This window comes from Colletotrichum abscissum (genome assembly GCF_030869225.1).
Source record: "Colletotrichum abscissum strain IMI 504890 chromosome Unknown Scaffold_34.1, whole genome shotgun sequence".
Classification (NCBI taxonomy): Eukaryota; Fungi; Ascomycota; class Sordariomycetes; order Glomerellales; family Glomerellaceae; genus Colletotrichum; species Colletotrichum abscissum.
In genome coordinates this window covers 384,774-408,947 of record NW_026850254.1, presented here as the reverse complement: position 1 = coordinate 408,947, position 24,174 = coordinate 384,774, and the positions used below count along the sequence as shown (strand labels likewise).

General features: G+C 54.2%; 7 protein-coding genes across 7 annotated transcripts; 1 reads left to right on the top strand and 6 right to left on the bottom strand.

Annotated features, from left to right (window-relative positions):
* Nucleotides 1–605: 605 nt before the first annotated feature.
* On the bottom strand, nucleotides 606–872 carry CABS01_11932 (uncharacterized protein; the record flags this gene model as incomplete). Its single annotated transcript, XM_060545286.1, has 1 exon — nucleotides 606–872. One exon carries the CDS (start codon nucleotides 870–872, stop codon nucleotides 606–608), a length of 267 nt encoding a protein of 88 aa, XP_060397151.1.
* Nucleotides 873–2,995: 2,123 nt separating this feature from the next.
* Nucleotides 2,996–7,079, bottom strand: CABS01_11930 (uncharacterized protein; the record flags this gene model as incomplete). Its single annotated transcript, XM_060545284.1, has 2 exons — nucleotides 2,996–4,059; nucleotides 4,112–7,079. 2 exons carry the CDS (start codon nucleotides 7,077–7,079, stop codon nucleotides 2,996–2,998), a joined length of 4,032 nt encoding a protein of 1,343 aa, XP_060397149.1.
* On the top strand, nucleotides 4,813–6,921 carry CABS01_11931 (uncharacterized protein; the record flags this gene model as incomplete). Its single annotated transcript, XM_060545285.1, has 3 exons — nucleotides 4,813–4,997; nucleotides 5,072–5,264; nucleotides 6,187–6,921. The coding sequence occupies 3 exons, from the start codon at nucleotides 4,813–4,815 to the stop codon at nucleotides 6,919–6,921; spliced, it is 1,113 nt and encodes a 370-aa protein (XP_060397150.1).
* Nucleotides 7,080–9,951: 2,872 nt separating the features above from the next.
* On the bottom strand, nucleotides 9,952–13,406 carry CABS01_11929 (TBC domain-containing protein; the record flags this gene model as incomplete). Its single annotated transcript, XM_060545283.1, has 2 exons — nucleotides 9,952–12,888; nucleotides 12,984–13,406. The coding sequence occupies 2 exons, from the start codon at nucleotides 13,404–13,406 to the stop codon at nucleotides 9,952–9,954; spliced, it is 3,360 nt and encodes a 1,119-aa protein (XP_060397148.1).
* A 1,936-nt stretch (nucleotides 13,407–15,342) lies between these two features.
* Nucleotides 15,343–16,709, bottom strand: CABS01_11928 (uncharacterized protein; the record flags this gene model as incomplete). Its single annotated transcript, XM_060545282.1, has 3 exons — nucleotides 15,343–15,670; nucleotides 15,740–16,373; nucleotides 16,460–16,709. 3 exons carry the CDS (start codon nucleotides 16,707–16,709, stop codon nucleotides 15,343–15,345), a joined length of 1,212 nt encoding a protein of 403 aa, XP_060397147.1.
* A 407-nt stretch (nucleotides 16,710–17,116) lies between these two features.
* Nucleotides 17,117–17,362, bottom strand: CABS01_11927 (uncharacterized protein; the record flags this gene model as incomplete). Its single annotated transcript, XM_060545281.1, has 1 exon — nucleotides 17,117–17,362. The coding sequence occupies one exon, from the start codon at nucleotides 17,360–17,362 to the stop codon at nucleotides 17,117–17,119; it is 246 nt and encodes an 81-aa protein (XP_060397146.1).
* Nucleotides 17,363–21,503: 4,141 nt separating this feature from the next.
* Nucleotides 21,504–23,090, bottom strand: CABS01_11926 (endonuclease/Exonuclease/phosphatase; the record flags this gene model as incomplete). Its single annotated transcript, XM_060545280.1, has 2 exons — nucleotides 21,504–22,845; nucleotides 22,909–23,090. 2 exons carry the CDS (start codon nucleotides 23,088–23,090, stop codon nucleotides 21,504–21,506), a joined length of 1,524 nt encoding a protein of 507 aa, XP_060397145.1.
* Nucleotides 23,091–24,174: the final 1,084 nt, after the last annotated feature.

Genomic DNA, 24,174 nt, shown 5'->3' with positions numbered 1-24,174 from the left:
CATAGAGTTGTATCGCAGTTACACCACATCGATGGGAAAGCTTCTCGCGTACCATATCAGGAAGTAGGAACGTCAAAAGAAGGGAAGCCAAGACGGTGACAGATCCCGATCAGAGACATGGCCCGATATGTAATGTAACCCAATGGGCCCGTTGGGGTACCGGGAAGGTAACAGCAGAGAACGCGGGGAAGGCTCGGAATAGCGACGGTAGAGACGGAGATCTTCATTTCTCCTCGTCTGCGCATGTCCGTGTGATGCGCAGGGAAGAGAGTGTGCGGGGTGACAGCGGCGCAGCGGATGCGGCGCCGCAAAGGGAGGGGACTTGCCAAGGGGAAGTTGAAGAGGAGGTGTCGGCCTTGGGCAAAGCCAGCGATCAAGTAGGTATTCTGCCATCATCGTTTGATGGACTAGTAGATCTGGAGTCAGCTTTGGCTTTTTATGCACATAGTCTGGCATCTGACGGCTAGTACAGTTGAGTAGTGATGTGCAAGGGGCAGGATGGAGGGTGTGGTTGGTGATTGGTGGGCTGACCGTCTCGTCCGGACGGACTGACCTGCTCGGAGCGGGGAAGTCGGATCGGAGAAGCGGGGCAGTCACCGGCCGAATCACTCCCGTGAGGCAAAACAAATTGGGCACCAAATGTAACACAGAGGCAAATCCCATTCTAGTACTGTATCTCGATACCAACTGGACGGCTTGATTCCAGCATTCGAAGCCAACCTAGTAGCTATTTCGAGATCGGGGCAAGGAAAAAGGCTGGCCCTCTCACTGATGTAGCTCGTACATGCAATTGAAAGATTCATGAAGCGCAAAGGAATATAAATGGCGCAGTGAAAACCCAAGAACAGCCAAGCAATGGATGAACCTAGCATGACGGTTCATTTGTGGTCAGGTATACCCCAAGCCGCCTTAATGACATCTCTTCCCTCCTGCTTAAGGTCACCATGGAGACATGAATGTTTACCTAAATCCATTCTATTGGGCCATTCCAAGACGAAATTGGTCGTCCTTTGACAGGCTAGGTGGACCATTTCTGCTGATGCATCCTTGTACAGAGCAAGGACACCAAACTTGGTGAAATAGTCAACGTTCACCGAGATATAGTTAGATGCCACATCATAGACTTCACCATCTTTCTATACTCCTTTGTATTCTCAAAGTATAGTCAATAGAATACCCTGGCGCTAGCAAAGAACACTACTATTTACTTTGAATATGCTAATAACCTCAACTTGTGAGCGACTTCAAGCACCATCAATCCAGAAATCAAGGAGCATAACTTGAACGCCAGTGCGTGCTTCTCAGATTTCGCAAAGAAAGCCAATGTTGGTAAAGATTGTTCACATTTCGTCTCTAGCCTCGGCTTATATAGTAGGCATACTAAGTTCCGCCGCCGAAATTTACATTACAAAGAGGTACACTTACACACACTCCCACCTGCCCGAGGACGTCATCCTAGTAGACAACTTCGTCCTCACTATCTTGATATGTATATAAAGCCAGCAACTCCATTATTCCAGAATCAAGACCTAGGTAAACGCGTCTCGATAGTGTGACCGACGACGTGCACTAAGCCTCGCCAGATTATCCCTTTCCCGTACTATACGTCAAGGCCGTGTGGTTCCAGATTTGTCCTTTACTTACTTACCCACATCGCAATACGGTGTCAAGTACAACTATACGCATATCTTCTATCATCGCAATCTCCCAAAAGCAACCGCTTCGCAAAGACTAAAGTTCATATAGGAGGCGGGAACACCCCACAACCAAATGAACAAACCCGCCACAGAAAGATCACAAAGTCATCCGTCAGTGAGGGCGGTTTAAGGGAGGGGCAAACAAACATCACCTTCTTTTACAAGAGAGCCTCTTCAAGACGGCAGGCAATGAAGCAACTTTTGAAGCTCAAGTACCTTGTTCGCTTTGTATTGGAGTCCCGCGGTACGACGTGTTCCCACGTAAAGACTCACGACATTTGAACTTTACAAAATCGGCCACCTATCATCCTTCTGCACTCTATTCTAGTTTCGGCGTAGGGATTTTGAATAGAATACTCCAAAACTAGCAATGAGCACTTCAATACAAAGAACAGAATGACCAGATTCTCTCTCTCAAAAGCCCTTATCTAATATATTCTGTGAGCGACCTTCCGCCCCCTCTATGACCAAGAACAAAGACACATTCAGTCCAAGTATGTTTATCTACCTTCTTGATCCAGCTGGGCCGGGGAGGACCAGAAGACGGCAGAATTGAAAAAAACGCTACCTGCTTTCCCCAACAGGACATCAAGTCCACCATGCTCGACCATGTGCAGTTCTCAACAAATTAGCATCTTCAGAAACATTGATACCTAAGAATCCAAACCACGCGCAGTGAACCACGCAACATCACATGCCGCACCCCTCTGATAATCGACGTACACCAGAACAACAAATGACGCGGCATTCCCTCAACTTTCACGACAAAACCATGGACCTCGGCAACCCAGAGGAAAATGGTTGATTTGGAGTACCTTCGTAGAGACATTTTCATGCCTCGTGCGTTCGGATGGTGTCAATACGTTCCCGAGATGCAACACTGGCGGGGAACTCATCACCGTGGTGACAACATCTCAAAAACAAGATAATAGAACAAGGTATGACGCAGAGAACAGCCTTGTAGGAAATGAATACTAGAATGTACTCATTGGCTTATACGTGGCAGTTACACAAAGATTGGAAGTGGACAGCGGCATGATCAAATATTTGGGTCCTAAATCATCTATTCTCCTAAACCAAGTCCGACAAAAGAAGACAAAATAAACTACAAAACATCTCCTACATTACCCAGTGATACAGTTCGTACAAGTCGTAACTGTTCTCTTTCCCCCATGCTAGTTAGAAACAAATTTCACACAAATCCCATAAGCTGCGGGAAACAACTCCCTAGTCTATATGTGAACCGTACATGTATCTTATGCCAATGACTTCGTGATTTGATGCTGGAAAAGTCACGCTCAGACGGTAGCCGTGGGCAAGGCAGGGAGCAGCGACGTCTGTCCGATGAACCAAGATCGGGTGACGACGTAGCAAACCTCGCCACCAGGCAGAGGAGCGCCAGCCGTGTACAGACCGGGGGGCAGAGTGAGGGTTCCTGCAATGTTGGGGCCAGTGCTGGTGGGAACCGGCGCACCAGTGATGGTGGTACCAGGCTCGGTGATGGTGTTGACGACGGTGACGGACGCGGTGGTACCGGCGCCGGTGCTGACGCTGATGCTGGTGACGGTGGAGACAACCGGTGGGGAGACGTCAAGACGGACGTAGACGGTAAGACGGACATCAGTCGGGATCTGGCGACGGGCCAGACGGACGGAAGAGGCGCGACCACCGCAGCGTTGGAGAGGGTTACCGGGGCAGATAGTGTTGCACTGGGCCTCGGGAACGAGGATGGTGAGAGTGTTGTCGATGATGTCACCACAGTAGCAGTCGGTACCAAACAAACCAGCAAGTCTGGAGCTGGCGGGGCAGGCAGCGGTACACTTCTCGAGGGTCAACAACGGGTCAGACAAGGCCAGAACAAAGGAGGGGAAGTTGCTGGACGAGGCGAAGCATCCCAAGAGAGAGAAGCCATCAACAGCGACAGGGTTGGGAGCAATGCTGGAGGTGGCTGCGGCAGCGGTGCTGTCGGTCGTCGCGCCGCCGGCAGGACCAGTGGTAGGGCTGACGATGGTAGATCCACCAGTGACAACGGTAGAACCTCCGGTAACGAAGGTAGAGCCGCCGGAAACGAACGTGGAGCTGCCCGAGACGATGGTAGAGCCACCAGAGACAACAGTTGAACCGCCAGTGACGAAGGTCGAGCCACCGCTGACAAAGGTAGAGCCACCGGTAGGAGCGGTAGTGGAACCAGCGGGCGTAGTCGTGCCGCTTCCAGAGCGGGTGGTGGTAAGGCTGGAGGAAGCGGTCGATCCAGGGTTGGCGGTAGTGGTAGAAGCACCGGCGGGAGTGGTTGTGGCAGAGTTGGTAGCGGCGGTGGAGGCGGGGAGGCTGGTAGTGCTACCGCTGGCCGTGCAGGAAGAACCTAGTAGAGAGTGTTAAAAGCAAGATCGTCAGGCGTGTGCGGCTTGACTTACGGGGAGTAGCGCTCAGGGTGACCGGAGTACAGTTGGGCGGGACGGTGGTTCCGAAGGTAGCGTAAACTTGACCGCTGTTGTCCTGGCAGAAGCCGGCCTGTCCCCCAGAGAAGGCTGAGTTGGACCATACGAAGACACCGTTGTTAAGGGTGAAAGTCGCGGTGATCGATCCGGTGCTGCCGGAGCGCAGAGCAATGAAAGGCGTGTTGGGGTTGACACTGAGGGCGACGCCATCAACAGTAAGGGTGCCAGAAGCGCCGATTCTGAATACAGCAGCCTGGTTGCAGTTGGTAGGGTTGGTCTGACCAGTGGTACCGACGTAGGTGGTTCCGCCGCTCTGGCGGTTCATGAGGTGCGCCATGATAGGGCCACGCTTCTTCATGGTAAGGGCAGTGGTGGAGTTCGAGAACGGTGCGCTAGTAGAGCTGCTGGTGGAAGCAGAGCTGGTAATGGACAAGCTGGTAGAAGTATCCGTAGTGCTAGCAGAGGTGGTTGATCCAGAAGAGCTGGAGCTGGACCCAGTAGAGGTAGATCCAGAAGAGGTGCTGCCCGAGGAGGAGCTGCTGCTAGAAGTACCAGAGGAGCTTGAGCCGGTGGAGCTGCTGCTGCCGCTGCTGCTGCTGCTGCGAGTAGAAGAGCTTGAGGACGATGTGGCAGTGCTGGAAGAGCTTGAGGAGCTGGTAGGTGCTCTTCCGCCGACAATGGCGAGGATGAAGTCGGTCGCAGAAGCCGCGGCGGCGCTGGTGACAGAGCTGGAGGCAGAGTTGGACGCGGAGTTGGAGGCAGAGTTGGAGGCAGAGACCGTTCCAGAGGTCGTGCCGGAGACCGTACCAGTGGAAGTTCCGGAAGAGGCGGTGGAGCTGGCGCTGGCGACGGACGTTCCAGTGTTGGTAGGGACGAACTGGATGTTCGTGTCAGTGTTGACCACGGCAGAGGGAACGCTGGATGAGCTCAAAGTAGTCGAGGCAGCAGCAAGGGCAACCTGGCTGGCAGGTGTCACACTGAGGATCGTGGCGGGATCAACAGTACCAGCCTGGCGTCTGAGGGCGCTGCGACGACGGCTGCTCGCAGCGGCAGCGCATTGATCAGCAGGAATGAGAGGCAAAGTTCTGAGAACAGAACCGCAGAAGCATTGGCCTCTAATGACAGTAGTGTAGGGCAGGGACTGGGAAGCGCAAGCAACCGCGCAGGCAGGGGCGGTAGAAGCATCGGGAGGGTTGACAGTGTTCTCGAAGGGCGACTCTCCAGCGGGAACACCTCTGCATCCCTGTGACTGGACAACAAACCTCTCCGCGTTACCGCTCGTGTTGGGAATGTCAACGACAACAGCTTCGCCGGGCTGGATCTCGAGAGCCTTCGAGAAAGGCACCGGATCAGGGCTGAGGACAGCGATGGAAGACTGGCCAGGCTCAGCCGCAGATGTGGTTGGGGCAGCTGATGAAGCAGGGGCATCCGACGAGGAAGGAGCAGCAGTCGAGGACTGAGCAGGTGCCGAAGAACTGGCAGGCGCAGCGGAAGAGCTAGCAGCGGCAGCAGAGGACGAGCTGGCGGCGGCAGCAGATGAAGAGCTGGCGGCGGCAGCAGACGAAGAGCTAGCAGGGGCAGCAGAAGAGCTGGCGGCGGCAGCAGACGAAGAGCTGGCAGCAGCAACGGAGGACGAAGAGCTAGCAGCAGCGGCAGAAGAGGAGCTGGCAGCAGCAACGGAGGAGGACGAGCTGGCGGCGGCAACGGAGGAGGACGAGCTGGCGGCGGCAACGGATGAAGATGAGCTGGCGGCAGCGACGGAAGACGAAGAGCTGGCGACAGAGGCAACCGAGGAGGATGAGCTGGCAGCAGCAACGGAAGATGACGAGCTGGAAGCAGCAACGGAAGACGAAGAGCTGGCGGCAGCAGTGGTCGATGTGCTAGAACCAGCAGCAGTGGTAGAAGCGGAGCTCGAGGTGCCGGCAGCAGAGGTCGACAAAGACGACGACAAGCTGCTGGAAGAGCCGCTGGTGCTCAGCGTACCAGAGGCGGAGCTCGTTCCAGTCGAGGAAGAAGTTGCGGCAGTGGTGCTTGTCGAGGAGTGACTGGAGGTGTCGCTCTGGGAGCTGCTCGAGCTTGAAGAAGCAGATGAGCCAGTGGAGGTGGTGCTTCCGCTGCTAGTAGGCGAGGTAGTCGTAGTCGACAGACTGCTGGAGCCGCTGGAGCTGCTGGATGAGGATGTAGTAGTTGAGTTGGACGAGGCGCTAGCAGTGGAAGTGATGCTGGTGGTGGTCGAGTGGCTCGAGGTGTCAGTGCTGGAGCTGCTAGAGGACGAAGAGGTTGTCGACGTCGGGCTAGTAGTGGTTCCAGTGCTGCTGGAGCTGCTTGACGACGTTGTCGTGGTCGTTCCACTGCTAGTAGAAGACGTCGAAGTCGTAGAGGTCGATGTGGGGCTAGTAGTAGTGGTAGTCGTCGTAGAGTGGCTCGAGGTGTCAGTCGAAGTCGAAGACGTCGATGAGGACGAGGACGACGAGGACGAGGAAGACGAGGAAGAGGAAGTGGTGGTAGTGGTAGTAGTGGTGGTCAAGCTGGTAGAAGAGGAAGAAGAGGAAGAAGTGGTGGAGGTGGTTGAGGTGGTGGAGGTAGTGGTGGTGGACGCGCTGTTCACGAAGATGATTTGGAATCTAGCAGCAGAAGTGCCACCACAGTTCTCGGTGCTGTCACCGGCACAAGACGTGGCACAATTACTGTTGGCGGTTGCAGCATTGCCGATGGTGTCACCACAGCGGCAAGTATTACCACCAAAAAGTGCGAATTTCGTGGCACCCGTGACGGTCTTACAATGAGCATCACAGATCGCCTGCGTCATGGCTGCATCCGTGATCTCATTGGTATTGGCGAATGTATCCGCGGGATAACAGTTGCCGTTGGCAGCAGCCTGCCCTTGGGCGACTGCCGCGAAAGCGACAGTGGCCAAGACGGCCGCCTGCTTCATCCAACCCATCTTGTCGGGAATCTTTGAAGGACGACTGACGAACTATAGCGAGCCACAAAAGGCAAAAGTTGAGACTGGAGGTGGGGAGGGGGAGTATTAAGACGAAAGGGATGTCAGCCTCTCTAAAGAGTGACAGGCGCAAGCAAGAACCAAGCAACAAGAACGAATGACTGCCCAACTTGCCCCCGGAAGAAAAACCAGGTTGAGACGGACGAAAAGGAGAAGCGAGTGTGAGTCGAAGCGCGGTGGAGAGAAGGAGGAAAACCGATAATCTGGGAGGAGAATCTTGGCTGTATTTGAAAGCTTCTCGTCGTGAGGACCAAGAATGCTGTTCCTGTCGCCTCTTGCCCACTTCCATCGATATGAGCGGCATTGGATATTCCACCTCCCTTCCCACCTTAGGGCTGCCGGGTGAGAGAGAGAGAGAGGGTGAGAGCATGGGCTCGTTCCCAGGAACCTGGAATGTTTGAAATGACGATTCTCAGGTCCAGCCGTATGCGATGCTTTTCCCCTGAACGCCAGTCATTCCTCTCATGCAATACGGGTCGACGTATGTGGGTGTCTGGCCTGGCTTGCCTCTTGGACGGCCGCCCCTCACACTCCTGAGTCGAAATGGAAGAGAGAGGCGAAAGGGCGAAGAGGCGTTGGCGAGCAATGGGACTCTGGAGCCAGGAAACCGGATGGTCTGGCGATGTCTCGCAAGAGCCGTGGCCACTTTTCACATTTCCATTCATCATTCTTCCCTCATGGCCGTAGCGGGGACTATCTCCTGCGGCTGAATTCGGACAATTTAACGGGGGCCGCTTGTTGCAATGCTGCGAAGCACGTTTTCGAGAACGGCGATGACCTCTCTTGGTGTAGTCTATTGCCCCCGCCCTGTTAGCAGAAATTGTCGTTGGTGTGGAAGCTAGGATGTGTGGGAGGACTAAGGGAATGCCGGCCGACCGCCATACTTTCCTCTACGTTCTTGTGCAACGGCGACAAGAAACACTGGAGCGCGAGACGAGAAGCTTGGCTGTGCAACGTGCGGAATGTAGAGGGGGAAACAAGCCGTCGTTGATCGAGGGACGGAGGAGGCATAGCGGTCTTTACGGTGGATGCGTTACGTGCCCACACAGTTTGCCGCGGGCCAACGGAGCAGATAACCCGTCGGTGAATGTATGTACGTATGTGTATGCCTATGTATAGTGTAAGCATAGCTATGCTTGCCTCGAGAAAAGAGAAACCAATGTCTCGTGAGAATATTGAGCAGAGAAGTCTTGCGAGGACAAGACCCTTCAGCACGGCATCCATATTCGACGATAGTGGTTGTCCCTGTGCAACCAACGGCTCCCGAGTCCCCGGGTCAAAAACACTTGTACGACAGGGCGTCAAGACAAGGGTTGTGACCGAAGATGGGGGGATATCCGTGGTCACACAAACATGTGGCCATGTCGTGCAGACTCAGAGCGGGTGAAGTGGAGGCCGGGACACGTGAAAAGAAACCTGGAAGACGCAAGCAGAGACGGCAGAAAAGAAGAGAACGGAACGGACGGGATACTCCGCCGGCATACCATGAGTCGAGGAATTCCAGACTCCTGGAAACTGGTTGTCCAAGGAAATGCAAGGCGTCGTGATATTGGAATGTGGAGTGACGGTGTTGGGTGGCGACGAGTTGAGGGATATGCGAGAGGCGCCGACAACTGGTGGCTCTTGGTGGGAGTTGAGAACTTGGAGCATTTTAGCCTCTTCCCGTTTAAGGCCAAGAGGGAAAGAAAGGGTCCAATGGCACCTTTTCGCCTTTGCAAGGAGCGGAAGGAATACATGCCTCGTCTTCTCCCTGCATAAGCCACGTTGCTTCGGCGTTGCTTCTTCCTCCTTGGTTGGAAACACCTTCTCCCTCGCCTTATCACTCTACCTACCTGAGATATTCAGACTAAGGTATCGTTAGCCTCTACACGCAAATGTCACCGCCAAGACATGATAACACTGACCTGACTGACCATCTTTCCCTTTCCCTCCTCTCCCCTCCATCCTGTGCCATCCAAGTTCCTAGGCTGAAAGTCAACTGCCGTCCATGCATGCTGTTCTTCCACGGGCTCGTTCACTCACATCGATGATGCATAAGAGCTTCATGTTGCCCACGCCCCTCAATGCCAAAGTTTGATTGCAAACGATCACAGACTTCAAGAGGAACTTGATACCGGGTATCCTAGTGCCTCTCCAGCCATGCAGATGGCGTTGCGGATCGTCGACTCTCATCTGCCGTTCTGGGAAACCTTTGTGCCACCCTCAATTCCGTGCCAGACCCTGTCGATGACCGCCAATTTCGAAACCGAGCAAGGGAGAAGGCGCCCGTTATTGTACTACGTATGCTACGACATCCAGACGTTTCAACTGATTTTGTCAGTATCAGCAACGGCTCACGGCGATAATCTCAGTCAACATAATGCTTTGCCAGGTCTGAAATGGGCGCCTGGCACAGGACGGATGCACTGGTACACCCAGGCCTCAATGGACAACATCCTGCTTGTCTTGAGTGACCATTTCTTCTAGCCCCAGAGGCAATACAATCCCAAACGTGAATCCCGTGATAAGACGTCGACAGGTATAGTCCTAATTCCCACAAATACCTTCTCCCACGAACTAGAGGGAAAGCATCGCCTATCCTTCCTCCTCGCTACAGCGCGATTTCGTGCCGCATCCGTCCTCCCCAATTTCGCAGCATTCCTCCCAAAGCTTCCTGATAACTGCCGCTCCTTGCGTGCCTCAAACCCGCCATGTGGGCTGTGGCCGTACCCACCTGCTAGCCGGGCGGAGCGAACCCTCAACGGATCACGCAAACCGTGGTTCTTGCGTGCTTGCATGCTTGCATGCTTGCGTACATGCGTAGAGACGTCGATCAGCCCTCAAATTCAACGACACCCTTGGCATTCGTCTCGCTCCGGTTTGTAGGCTCAATGTCCACGAGCTGTCCTTCCTTGCCGCTACCGTTGGCCCCAGCCTCGGCGTCTGCCCCGTCGAGAAGGTCACGGTCTTCGCTCCGCACACTCCGTCTCTCAATGTCCGCGCTTCCGCTGGCCGTGCCTTTCCTGATGCCGATTTCGACTCCAATGTCCGCATCGTCCTCTTCGTCTTCGACATCTCTTTGTTGCCCAGGCACGGCGTTCTTCTCCAGCTCCTTCTGAGCCTCCTCCATCCTCCGACGAACTTCTGCAGCCACACGCATTCCGTCCGTGACGATGTTGTCTAGTACACCGCGTAGACCACGGGTGGCCCCTTGAGCCGCAGGATTGAGAGCTGCGACGGGTGCACGTCCAAAGTTGAGACTGGAAAAGGTAGTAAGGGTTGATGTGGGTGTTGACACTGTTGGTAGACCCTCGATAAGGTGGAAAGAGGTCGGGAAAGATGACTCAAAGAATTGCTCAAGAAGTTCATCGGCGAGAACGACCATGCGGAACGTTGGCAGCGTCATGTGCAACGGGTTCGCAGGGTCCAAAGCAGCGTTTGCCGCTTCTGACTGCGCCTTTGAGACACGTCGTTGTGACTGCCCTGCGGCAGGAGGCTTCTCTCCAGGAGGCGAGGATAGTGAGTCCGAGGACGACTTCTTTGCTTTGCTTGGGCTACCAGGAGGCGAATCCATGGCAAGTAGATCTTCTTCATCATCGTCGTCGCCGATGGCGAATGTCCCACTGTTCTCCGTAGATTTGGGCTCTTCCTTTTCTTCTTCATGGATTTTGTTGTTGGGGTGGTCGGGATCGGCATATTCGAAGCATCTTCTAATGAATGCGCTGACGCTGCCCAAGAACCTTTCGTTGGTTGAGATACCAGGCAGGCTTGGCTCACTGCCTTGGCCAGTCGGCGTGCTGAGCGTGAGCGTAGAGGCACTCGGGCTCAGTGTGCCCTCGAGTCCTCTTCTTGAGAGGAAGAGGAGCGCTTCGGAAATACGTAAGATGCCCTCACGGTCAACTTTGCCATCGCCATCATCGTCGTAAAGTTCAAAGAAATACGTAATCGTTCCCATAATGTCCTTCTTGCCCTTGATCCTGGCGAAGCCCGACACTACATCAGCTAGAGTCAACACGCCGGCTCCGCTAACATCCCATTTTTTGAACAATTGCTGCATGAACTCGTGATCGGCAGGTTCCGGACCCGACCCCCATGGGGAAAGGAGGCCGTTATTTTGACGACGGCTTGTGTAGGCATTTCTGTCCTTATCGGCGAATGTATCGCGGCGCGGCGTAGTGGGTGAGTCGGACATCGCCCACTTTGCCATGTTGGCGAGGAATTCTCTAAATGCATCGTAATCCATCAGACTGGTGCTAGCACCAAGGGCCACTCGCCCCTTTTCAACGTGTTCATCGCTGGGTTCAAACACATCTCGCGCTCTAGGCCGTGCGTTCTTTGCACGACGTTGTTTTTCCTGCTGAATAATGCTCTCTCGCTGTTGTCTCTCGTACAAGATTGTATAGAAGCGATCGTACAAGGCGCCCAGCTCCTCCGTGGCAAGGAGTTTGCTGTCGGGGCCCAAATTTCGGAGGGCTGTTCTCTTTGCGAAACTCTCAATGTTGCTCAGTACGGCATCCTTGTTCTTCAACCGCAGATCCGTAATACTGCTGTGGGTGATACCCGAGAATTCCTTGAATGCCACCACCATTAACTCTTGGAACTTGGTCACGGCGCGCAGCTTCGGGTTCTCCGACTTGGGGTGTGCCGACTCGTCGAGACGAGCAAAGTAACCCTTGAGGATGGAGATGAAGGCGCCGTCATCTGTGGCATCCAAAAGCTCCTCGCCGTTGATTCTCAGAATGGCGAGTCCTATTTGGAACAGAACTTTCGGTCCCTCGACGAAGAAGACGTCCAGAACTCGGAAGGCGAAAACCAAGGGCATCGAGTTGATGTATAGTGACAAGAACCAAGGCAGTGAAACGACTGAAAGTTGTACGTCGCTCTTTACCAGATGTTCCCATAGGATAGGCATGGTCTTCTCGACTAGTGACTCAAACACCTTTTGGTCCAACAAAGTTCCGTACATTGTCGTAGAGTAGTATCCTGGTACCAGCCTGTCGCACATGGACGACAGTAGGAAGAAGGCCTGCGTCTCCGACATGTAGATGAGCAATGCCGCCACTACAATGTTCATGGCCTGGCAGTATCCGACATCCGGGTTCACCCAGCTGTAAGCCGTAAGCACACGGCGGAGACGGCCGATGCCCTCTTCGCTCTGGAACCCAGGATACTCTGGCAAGCTTCGATTCAGATCCTTTTCGATCTCGTCAATAGCGAGGGACTCTTGGCCTTCGTACTTGGCTAGTGTTTCGGCGTACAGTGTCGGGTGCTCGAGTCGGAGGTAGATTGATCCAGACGTCAACTCCCAAGTCTCACCTCTCAATCGATTAGGCAAACCAACACGGATGAGCTTGTGGAAGGTCGGCTGACGGATGAGCGTCATGTTTCGCCCGTTGTCGCGCAAGTATTCGGCCCAGAGACGCATCTTGGCCCTGTCGCGGAGCTTCTTTGGGTCTCCAGGATAGCGGAAGAGCATGCCTAGGCCGGCGTCGGGCGGGCTCGCATTCTTTTTGTCGTCGGATCGGAGGAGGTACTCGGAGTAACACTCGCTGGTGACCTTTTTGTATTTGCCAACATTCCCAACGCCGGCCCTCAGTCCCTTTTTCAGGCCGTCGCAGAAGCGCTCGCAGCCCTGGCGGGTACCGGCAAGGTGTATCGTGATCCTTTGTTCCCTAACATCCTTCTTATCCTTGTCGGGGACGGGTTCCTTGTCCTTGTCCTTCTTCTCTTGCTGATTGATGCCATTCCATGTGGTAATCGCCAAGGCAAACTACGTGGTAGAGCAGCATGTCAGTTCATGGCCTTGCGGGGGATGGAGCACGGACTGTTGTCAATGTCACAACCCGGGGTTTGGAGCAACCTTACCTGGAATGTCTGGCTGTTCAACCTCTCCACCCTTCTGATGGCGCAGAGGGGAAAGGTGAAGCCATTTCCACTGGGGCCTCCGCCATGTGTTTGGCCAGTGAAGGCAGAGCTTGTTGAGGTGCTGGCGCCCTGGACGAAACTGGACGGGGTAGTGGAGAAGCACATGTAGCCTTCAGACAGGTGTAGCTTGCCAGCGTAGTGGTAGCCTCGATCGTGGTCCTTGCCTCCATAGGTGGCATTGGCGGGCGGGATGGTCAACTCGGCATTGATCTCGTACAGCGGCGTCTGGGTACTGGGTAGGCGGAACTGGTTCTGGAACAGCGACGACTTGGATGGGTTCTTGTCCGAGTTGGTCAGGTTCAGCCCTTGGGTCGGGTCGACCAACTGCTGTGCCTTCTGCACGAGACTGGATAGAGTGAACATCCTGAAGCTGTTGCACTCAGCTGGTCATGTCGGGGAGTGGTATCGTAAGGGGAGCGCGAATCGAAGGGCTCGGCTTGGGCCGGATGGATACAGATTCGCGGGATGCGTAAGGCAAGGTCGGCTCTTGGTCGACGGCTTGCAGACTTGGAAGGGTGAGGGTGGTTCGAGCCTAAAACGAGGTGCTGGCTGCCGAAGGAGTGAAAGGAGCTTTGGCGTCACAGCAAATGAATGGATGGTTCTTGAAGCATCAGTACGCCTCGAGACTGAAAGGCAGTTGTTCGATTCGGTGTTCGGAGAGAGAGTATGTGTGTGGGATTTCGTTGGATGATTTGATGGGGAGAGAAGCAGTAAGCAGCTGCGGGCCAAAGGTCGGGACTGGAGCTGAATGCAATGCAGTGGATAGTTGGAGAGGTTTCCCGCCAAGGATTCCGTCCATGCCCAGAGGGTCACGGTACGTACCCGCCCTACCTTTTCTGAGCCCGTCTGCCCTATCTGAACTGCTAGTGACCTGCAGCTGTGGCAGCCCACCTGCACCACTCACACCTTACCTCCCACCTCCCTAACGCTTCCCACCTGGGCGACTTTAGGTGCTCGTGAACGGCAGTCAGGCACCTTAGCAACCTACCTCACCTGGCAAGGTGAGAGGCTTGCTACCCCTAATCGGACTGCACGGGAGGCACCTCATAGTGGGCGGCGTGGGCGGTTCGCAGCCCGGCAGTCCCCTGCAGAGGGGTAACCCCTCTGCACCTTATTTGCAACCCGCCTGCGCCGACCATTCTTAGGTCATGGCACTCCACCTCTTCCGTCAGTCTCATTCTCATCTCACCCATTAAACTCACCCGGCTACTCCCTCTTCTCCCCCTTTACTCAGCGAGAGGTCACACACACCTATACACACTTTTGGTTTGCAACCCCTTGATCTGCCTTGCCTTTTCCGCCGTACGGATATGATGGCATTTATCCCACCTTGGACATTCCAGTCTGGTTGACCCTTCAGATCAAGTTGAGATGATGTCACTTCCTTCCCTAAGGCCCTCACCAAGGCCTTCACTACAACAAAGAGCCTCATCAAACTGTCCGATACAAAACCCGATTGCTGGGCTATAACCAAAATGAGATACAAGTGAGATGAGTCTGGGAAAGGGAACGCATCGTCTGGCTCAGGTGACGTGAGATTGGCCCATCACCAGAGTGACAATCCACGAGCATGTGTCATGCCCAACTCGGCTAGCTCCCCAAGGAGCTGAGACACTCACCCATGCTGTCATTGTCCTTGCCAGGACTTTTGGTCGGTGCTCACGGGGGCGCTCTGACAACCTGGTCAGCCATCTCAGGTCGGGCAGCACGTTGCGATTTGCTCGTGTCTTTTGACTTGCTTCTTTCTGTGATGGCACGGCATCTCACTTGCATGTGGGCACTGGGGCAACAGGAAGAGACAACAACCGCCGGTCATGACTGCGATGCCTCATGTGGATACGAAAATCCTCTTCTATTCCTTGATCGGAGTATCTCCTACCTCCGAAAGACAAGGTTCCAGAGTTCCTGAATTGCCCCCGGTACAGGCTGGCTAATTCTCCAATCGTAATCTAACGCCTTCAAATACCCGAGTGAAATGGGGTGGGAAAAAAAAAACAATACCCAGCGATGCCTACCTTATCCAGGGTTTGACCAGCAGAATTTCCCTCACACACATATTCCAGACCGAAGCCTAGCAGCTTCTTTCCCCCATGTCCAAGCTCTGCCTCTCTCGAGCGACACTGAATGGGCCGCTCATTCTCTTGATCCTCGCTACCAAGTTTCATGCAGTACAGTTACAGGTTGGAGTATCATAACAAAAAACATGAAAGAATTACGGAGACCAACTCCTCCGAGTAAAGAACAACTCCGAACGCATGATTCATACAATGATGGGTCGAAAAGATTGACAAAGCTTGCGTCAAAAGTCCTTGAAGTACTGGTCGTATTTCTGGACCATGTCCTCTGTGTATGGCTCCCTCTTGCCGTCGTCCTCGGGGTAAATGTCGAAGCATTGCGCATCGCCGGGGTATCGAATCGGTGGGATGATGGGGCCTCGCACTCGTCGGTGGTACATGTCGTCCCAGTTGACCCCTCGGAAGAAGGGGTGTTCTTTGACCTTGGCTGCTCCCCCGCTAACGTTGCCTAGTCGTCGGGATCGGTCTACTGTGCAGAATGATCTGATCAGATCTTGAGCTTCGGCTGATACTGGCGGGTCATGAGGGAACATGACGGGCTTCTCGACAATCCTGCCAAGTTTGTTAGTGGCTACTGCAATGAGAAAGAGGGAGCCTGCCGGCCGCTGCGGTGTAACTCACTGCTTGTAAATCTCGATTGGGTTCTGGTGCCAGAATGGCGGGTATCCGGTCAAGAACTCGTATATCAGAATGCCCAGCGCCCACCAGTCCACCGCCGTCGTGTGACCTTTGTTATGGATCACTTCCGGGGCGAGGTATTCGGGGGTGCCGCAGAGTGTGTAAGTCTCAATGGGCTGCCCTGAGCTATTGCTCAGCCTCTTTGCGAAGCCAAAGTCGACCAACTTGATATGGCCGTCGCCATCCAGGAGAAGGTTTTCGGGCTTGAGGTCACGATACGCGACACGGCCTTGTTGCTCGTGAAGGTACTCCAGTACTAGAACAATCTCTGCAGCATAGAAGCGCGCCGTCTCCTCCTCGAAGCGCCGGAACTTGCGCAAGTAGCTAAAAAGCTCGCCGCCGGGGACGTAGTCTAGCAGCATGTACAAGTGATCGCGGTCGGCGAAGGAGGAAATAAGATTTGTGATGAAGGGGTGGCCGGCAACATCGCCGAGAATTAGACGTTCGTGACGGACGTGGTCGATCTGCTTCAGCTTGATGACCTCTGTTTTCCGCAATATCTTCAGCGCGAAAACGGTATCGCGCTCCTCTTCAGTCGCATTTGCCGGGCGCACAAGACACACCCGAGCAAACGTTCCTGCACGGTTAAGGTCCATGGTTAGCAAACGGTGTTCCGAGACAAGGTAGGTGCAGCGAGACATGGGGGAAGGGGCGCAAACGAACCAGTTCCAAGCGTTCTTACAACGCGAAAGTCCTGAGGAGTCAACTTCCGGCTCGCAATAGGTCCAGCTCCAGCATCGGAATGTTGTTGCGCCTGAGCCTGAGCCTGAACCTGAGTGTGGCCATTACTGCTACTGCCTCCGCCCATCATCTTGGACAAGCCTCCGCCGACCTGGTTCGACAGGGGGTTCGCATGCGCAACGGTAGCCGCCATATTATGTATTTTTTTGTTGATGGCTGCTATTCCCGTCATATAGAGTAGGGGGGATTCGGTTCGGATCTGGAAAATTGTTTGGTATGGTTATTCGTTCAGCTTGACAGCACGTCGATCGTCACCATCACGGCCCGAAAAGGTGGTCGAGTCGAATAAGGCAGGTCAAGGTCGACCAGTCGTCGTGAGGTTGTTGTATGGGTGAAGAAGGAAGGAAATAGGTTGTATTTCGTTGCGCCCCGTAAGGTGAGTGGTCAATGGGAAGGAGTTGTGGTGGTGGAAAGGGGTTCGATTCGGATCGAGGCCTCGTCTGGTGCTGGGTCTAGGCCCAGGACTGGGGATGGATATGTGTGGTTCTGAGCTGTCGAACTGGAGCTGGCGGGAAGACACGCCGCACCGTTTCTTCCCCTGGGGCGACTGACCACTGCTGCTAGGAATGGATATCGAGGTCAAGTAGCCGCGAGTGGTTCGTTCGCGATGTCTGATATGGGCGAGGGTAGGATATCGTTCCTCTCCCGGTCGTGCTCTGTGTCTGTATTTGGATCGGTAAGGTAAGGTATGTGGTGGGAGGAGAGCACGTCTTCCACTCTTTCTCGTTGGTGGTGACCTTTCAGGGAGAGGAAAACCTTCAGATGAAAGGGCCGTGGCAATGACGAAAGGCAGGCAGAATAGACAGCTACATACGGTAGGAGCATTTATGGGGCAGACCAGGAAGGAGGGAGGAGGGAGGGGCAGAGCGCGACGACTCCGTACTTGCTGCTTCAGAGCCCTCTGGCTATTTGCTGCTTCAAATGGCAGGGACCGCTAGGTTGTGATTGCCGGGATGGGACGTGGAACACCACGTTATGGGCAGGCAAGAGGCGTGGGTTCTTGGCTTCTTTGCTACCCGACAACACGGGGGTACCCTCCCACGCCGCCCACTTTCGCTCCTTCCCACTTTGCGACCGCGATACCTCGTGATACCTTGACCGCCCTCTACCATGCCTTGCACACCACAGCCCAATGTGAGGCAAGATGTATCCCGAGTACCTCCTTTTTTCACTCACCGCGTGGACAAGTACATCGTACTTACTGAGGTGCGCAGTAAGGTGGAAGGCCGTGTGGATGTGGACTTGCATTGTGTGGATGGGTCGGTCGCTCCTTCAACCTGCACTTGTAACCTCACCAACAGCAGCACTTTGACATGTTTGCCGCCTTTCTCAATTTCTTACAGCCTGTCCAATCCCAATCCACGACTGTCATTCGTAAGTACACTTACTACCTACCTTGCGTACGTTCGCAACGCTTAGCCACCCGGCCAGATACTGCAGCAGAACGCAGTAGGTAGAGTCGATGGAGAAACAAGTCTCGACTATGCAGCTTTGCAGCGGGTGCGGCGTGTAATCCAGCGGAACCACCGACATGGTCTTGCCTCTTTGGGAGTAGCCTCCTGTCCACCCGGTGGAAATCCGGGGACTCACTCTTCTGCCCATGTCTCGACTCGGCCCGCCTCGGCCACACTCGCACTCCTCTTCTTCTTCGTCTTCTTCTTACAGTCTTTCTCGACGCTGACAGTCGATTACTCGCGTGGCCCCCCTACCAACACCTCGCTACGACCATTCCATTCCGTCTGGAACATCCGCCTGGGACCGTCAGCTACGGAGGCTGTCCGTCATCCCCACATGGCACCGCCTCAGCTCTGGGCTCTGGCACTCAGCTCGCATCACAGCAGTATTACGGGTTAATAATACTCGACCCCTTTCTTCATGACCCATTCGCCTCTTTCTGCAACATTCGTCAACAGCACCGACCAGCTATTTCGCTTTGTTCATCACACTGAAATCTGTCCCGCCAGTCTCACCCACCTACGGAGTACTCTTCTGTCGTCTCCCTCCCATCCCCAGACGAAGAAAGCTCCGCCGCCCCCTGTTGACTGACCACCTGTACTTGGATTTGCTGATAGCCCAGATATCGGTTACACTCCTAAGCAGATGCTGATACGCTCTCAATCCGATGTCGTCCACGATCAGACACCCTGACTCCCACATCCGAATAAATCTCCGAAGCCCTGGGACGCCCTGGGACTGTGGGTTCTTTCATCCTCTATTTTTCCAGGGGCCTTTCGATACTTCGTACTTGTTAGATATAGAGCTTTCCGAGGCAACAAAAAAACGTCCATGTCCACCGCTCTAATCCAGAGCCCGAACCACAGCGGACAGTCTCCTAGATTCGTATTGGCCTGCCTCACCTTTGCCATATACCCTTCCGTCATTGATCGGTCTCCATTCTCCTGGTTCTTCCGTAGCGCTCACCTACGGCGTTCCGTCGGCCAAAAAACAAGCGGCGGCGATATCAAGCTCTGTCTCCCTCGCCATACCACCGTGGCGTAGCAGATGTGGCTGCCACAGCCAAAGAAAGGTGGCTCTGACGCGGCCTCCGGACGTTTGAGAGCCGATGAAAAGACGGTAAAAACAAAAAAAAGGAGACCTAACACTAACTGACAGAGACAGTCTTAGGCTACGGCTGATGGAGGCGTCGCTATTGAATAAACAACCGTTGGCGTTGCTGCTCCCCCGAGGCTTTCATCGCATCCAAGACATCCAGTTTCGCACAGGGCAGCCTCATGATCAGTCAGATCTCGCCCAGGCCATGCGGAATCCGGTCCCGCGGGGAGGGAAAGGGCCTGATCAGTGATACACCTTGCATGCAAGCGACTCTTATCGGCGGCTATGACGCAACGTCTCGATCTCATCCCACCTCTCGCCCACACCTCAGCTCGCTCATTGACACTGACTTTTCCGAGCCAACAACCGTTACGATATGCTTTTCGGCTTCGCAATCCGAGCCGTTTCTACCACGGCCTGGCAAGTCGACCACGTGTTATCCGCGGTACGGGGAAGCATAGCCGCTCTGCCATACTCAGCACCACAATAACCTCTACTGGATCTTGATATCTCGTCATAGCCGAGCTTAAGAATTACACCATAAAATCAATCGCAGGAGAGTTTGTCCGACAACATGTCAAAATTGGCAATTCGACGGGCCACGAAACCTTGGTATGCCGGCAACCAGTCAATCAGAAACACATCACTGAGATCCTCACCGGCCTTTCGTCAGCGCCATGCGGCTTGGCCTGGGTCTTGCTTCCTTTACGTCCTTGACATGAGTCGCGCCCATGCCTGAGTGCGGCGAGGGCCCGACGGTTATGTCACTTCAGCCCCCAACGAACCGCTCTCTGCTCCTCTCAGTGAAAATTTCTTCCTGTTTTCCAGGTCGTCCGGCCGGCAGTGTCTGAAATAAGCACCAATTTCCAGCCCCGAGTACAGAGATGAAGATGTTCATTGTTGAGGTGGCTCGCGCCCCGTTCGCTTCCGAGGATCGCGGCGTTCGTCGCACGCCAGATCTCGATTGTCTACAACAGTCTAGTGCGTTTCGAAAAGTCCTTTGACGTTCGGCGTAGGTGTAAGGCTGAAATGAGCTTCCCATCACGCTCGATTGGGGCCTTCGGTCTCAGAGTCCTGATCCGGCGATTTATCGGATCAACTAGCGCTTTACATGTCGCCCAGACGAACCTCATGTCTGCTGAGAAGCCTCGCCTGTTTTGGACTCTGCTCCGTGCGTAATACTCCCGGCTTTCAAGGTCTTTCTTCGGAGCCCAAGTGGATATTAAGCACAACTCTGAAAGCTCTTTGTGAGTTCAGGTGCACTCTGCCACGCCGTGGTTGTCTTGGCAGAGTTCCGGCCGGGCCGCCGAATGCGAGTGCAACGCCATACTGAATTACCGATTCACCAGACAGATATGCATCGTCAAAAACGTGTCACGAGATACGAGATGCTAAGCCAAACCCCAAGTCTTGCCCGAGCCTCACAAGTAGGAATTCGACTCCAAGTAGTCTTGAACATAAGTCATTGTCACCCAGTCGATGTTATTTCTCCAACAGATACAGTTCTCAAATTCTTGGAGGAGGGCTTCCGCGGAGACGTGCTGTTGAGAAAAGGTCTCCGATCTAGCAAAACTCGAGAGCAACATTCATGCCTCCGGAGCTGTCCCTTTACATCTTCTACCACCGGGAAGTGACCATGAAATGAACAACCCGGGCCGGAACCCGGGACCCCTCTTCATTCCTTTTTGTCCTATTCCTGTCTCTCCTGTCCCTTCTCCGAAATCTAGACAAAAGAAACCCTCGTCTCGAGCTGCCTTTCAAACTATTCTCGGGATAACCCTTGCAAGCCCCATCTCGAGTCCCGGTCTTCGACCCGCGTCCCGGTGGTCTGGGAAACACACACCCCATCTCCAACGCCACGACGCCGCTGACGAAGACGAGCGCCTTTCCATTTTGTCGGAAACACTTTGACTCGCGCCCCGTGTCAGCCGGATATGCCATGACATGGCCCGCTTACCTACCTTGCTCCCCTACGAGATCTGAGGGATGCTGTCGATAGATGGTTCATGCTTGGCTAAAGAAGCTGACTGTTCGTCTTGGTCTGATTGGCTTATGGTCTCGTTGACATGAGATATTGGACCAAGTCAATTGTGGCTGAGCCACCAAGATCGGATAGCAGACAAACATCGTTCAAGGATACTCATATACGAGAACCGAAAAATCTTGATCGGATCTATAGTTCAGTTCGAGTTCATGATGCGTTGTAACTAATGCTCCGCTCTAAAAACCAAAAACCCGCTCGCGGTTCCTTCAACCCCGCCCATCGCTGGGAGCCATCCCCGAATCCTTCGCGTTGAACGTGTACGTACATGAAGCTCCAAACGACAAACAAGGCCAGGGTATATCTTCAAGGCCCACTACGTCGCCTCCCTCTATGCTGCATTGCTGGCTCAAGCCTTCGGCTCAGCTCAGCTCAGCTCAGCCACCAGATACCTGCGCCCACAGCCAACAGTGTGGCTAGTATCATCGCCCCCTGCTTAGTAGACCACAGGAACATGCTCCAGCCAACAAGGACTTCCTTCCGTCTTGCTGCCGCACGTCGTTCCCAGGCCTCCGGGTCGATGGCTACCGGGAGAACGAGGCGGGGATCCACGGCATTGGACGTGGGGGCTTCCGTCGATGAGCGGGCCAGCTCCTTCTCGGTGAGGAGGGGAACGGCAGCTCTCAGAAAAACGGCCCTGTGATCTGAGCTGCGGACTACGGGCATGGCGTCGTAGATCTTGACGTCGACCTTTTGAGGCTTGTTCTTGACCCATGAAGGGACGTCCAGGTATAAGATGCGATCCGTCCAACCAGGGTATCGGTGAGGCGCGAACACCCAAGGCACATCCTCCACACCATCGACCTTCAGGCGGGTGTCATCTTGGGGCAGGACGTTGTATTTATAGGTCGGAGGGAACTTGACTTCTGCCTCGCTCATGCCGTGCAACGTGCGTCCTGCCTGTCGTTCTCTCGTGAGCTGGTCCAAGGCGAAGAAGCGGGAGTAATGATGTTCGCTGTCGGGGTCGAGGCTGGGAAATGTCGCCATTGGCGGCGGGCTCGTTGTTGAGATGCGATAGTTGAGGTCGCCACCGACAAAAAGATGGGAGCTTGGCTTGAAGACGGATATCTCCTGTAGCCGTTCCTGAAGTGCGAGCGTTTGTGCTTGATGCTCGTCGTGCAACAAGTGCACTGCTTCATCTCTGGCACCCTCAGCCTGGCCCTCTCCATGTGTGGGAGCGGTTGGCTTATTCTTCTTCGGGTGCAGAATATCTTCCGGGTTCTCGAATGTCAGGCCACGCATGATGGTCGCCCAGTTGGCATTTCGCCTCGGCAGATTCCACTCCATTGCCGCAAGGTGCGTAGCTACGAAGGTGAGCTCCGTCTCCTTTTTCCCACCTTCGGTCGTCGTGCCCTCATACAAGACTCTGAGCGCCACAGCGCCCTTGTTGCCCATTTCTGCAGCGCCAAAGCCCACCTCCGCCTCTTGCACACGCAGGATCGACTCGGGGTTCCGCGCAAAGAGCATAATGGCCGTCATACCGATATTACGAGTCCGGATCAGGGTGTAAGGTCGCACAGGTGTAGGAGCGGTGGGCTTGACCAGTATCGTCTCATCGTCGGCTCCATCATGACTGTCGGCGTCCGAGGTGGGACTTTCGTTGGTGTATCTGGTCGCAGCGAGGTTCAGGGCTTCCTCGAAGCGCGTGAGGTACGGGCTGAGAAAGTAGCCGCCGATGAAAGAGTACGATAACGGCGCGAATTCTTGTAAGGAGCTGGTAGGAGGTAATCTGGTCAGCTTTGTTGCACCCAAGGGAGCGGCAAAACACTGCACTCACAAGACAACAACCTCTGGGAGGGGAGTCGCGCTCTGCTTGAAAGCTGTGTGGAGGTTTGACGCAAAGACGTGAGTGTCGATAAAGTTCTTGGCGCAATTGAACGTTAACATGAACAGGTCGAGCGTCGAGGGAGCCATCTTGTCGGCGGGTGCGGTGGAGTTGACGTCGACAAGGGTCGCCATCGAAGCTCTGTCGGAGGTAATAGCCGCCGATGACGATTATCGAGTTGGTGTGCTGGGATTACTCGGCTAGAGGTGGCCTACCTTGTTAGTCAGCTCTCTACCCCTCCTCTTTCCAAGAGCACAATAGGTATGACGAGCTGGGAAGTTCACGAGACAAAGTGATAAAACTGAGTGAATGTTGGGAGAGTATGAAGAAGAAGTCGAGTAGTAGATATAGGGAGAGACCATAGAGTTGGCAAGAGCGCACACGACTTTAGACCACTTGACATTGTCCCTTGTCCGTCCTCACCAAGATGGTTTGGCAGGATCGCCTGAGAAGTGTTGGTTAGGTGGGTTGCAAGTGCGGTCAACACTCACTCAGCCACGCGCTAGCTGCCCGGTAGGCTGTAGCTGCCCAGTAGCTTTCAAATGGCATTGATCAGAACGAGACAAGCTCACGCCAACTGCCTCGCTCCCAAGCTTGATTCTTGCCAGAAACTCACAGAGAGAAAGAGAGAGAGACTGCCAAATGCGACTTCATGTGCAAGCTCCAAGATGATGATTATGAAGTTAAGGAGAGGGAATGAGGGATCCTTCAGGTTGGGGAACATCCCTGACACCCCTCGACGTCCCAACACTCGTCATGTACTCACCTAAGAGAGTCAGTCCAGTTCAGCTTTGCAGATGGCAAATGTTGGTGTAGGATGGGAAACTTTTATCGTGATGCACGGCATTACTGAGTACGATAAGAATATGCCGCGATGATTCGAACATACCTATATATATGCGGATATACTTTGCACCTGACGACATCCATTTGGTACTGTTTCTCTCGTTTCATGCAGTCAGCTGGTCGACGTTCCCTGCGAAATGGAACCAAGCGAAGCCGCACCTGACCCGTTGAGCCAACCAGTCTCATGACTTGATATCTTTCTCACATCCAAGTCTACAAGTTTTCCGCAGTCACATCATGCAGATGAGTATGCCTCTTTACGCATCACAGTCATGATCGGATCCCGAGAGAATACTAGTGCTGTGGCTGTTGTAGTGGACCTGCAGCATTTACACCGCCATATTCACAAATTGCAAGAGAAGAAAAGTCGCG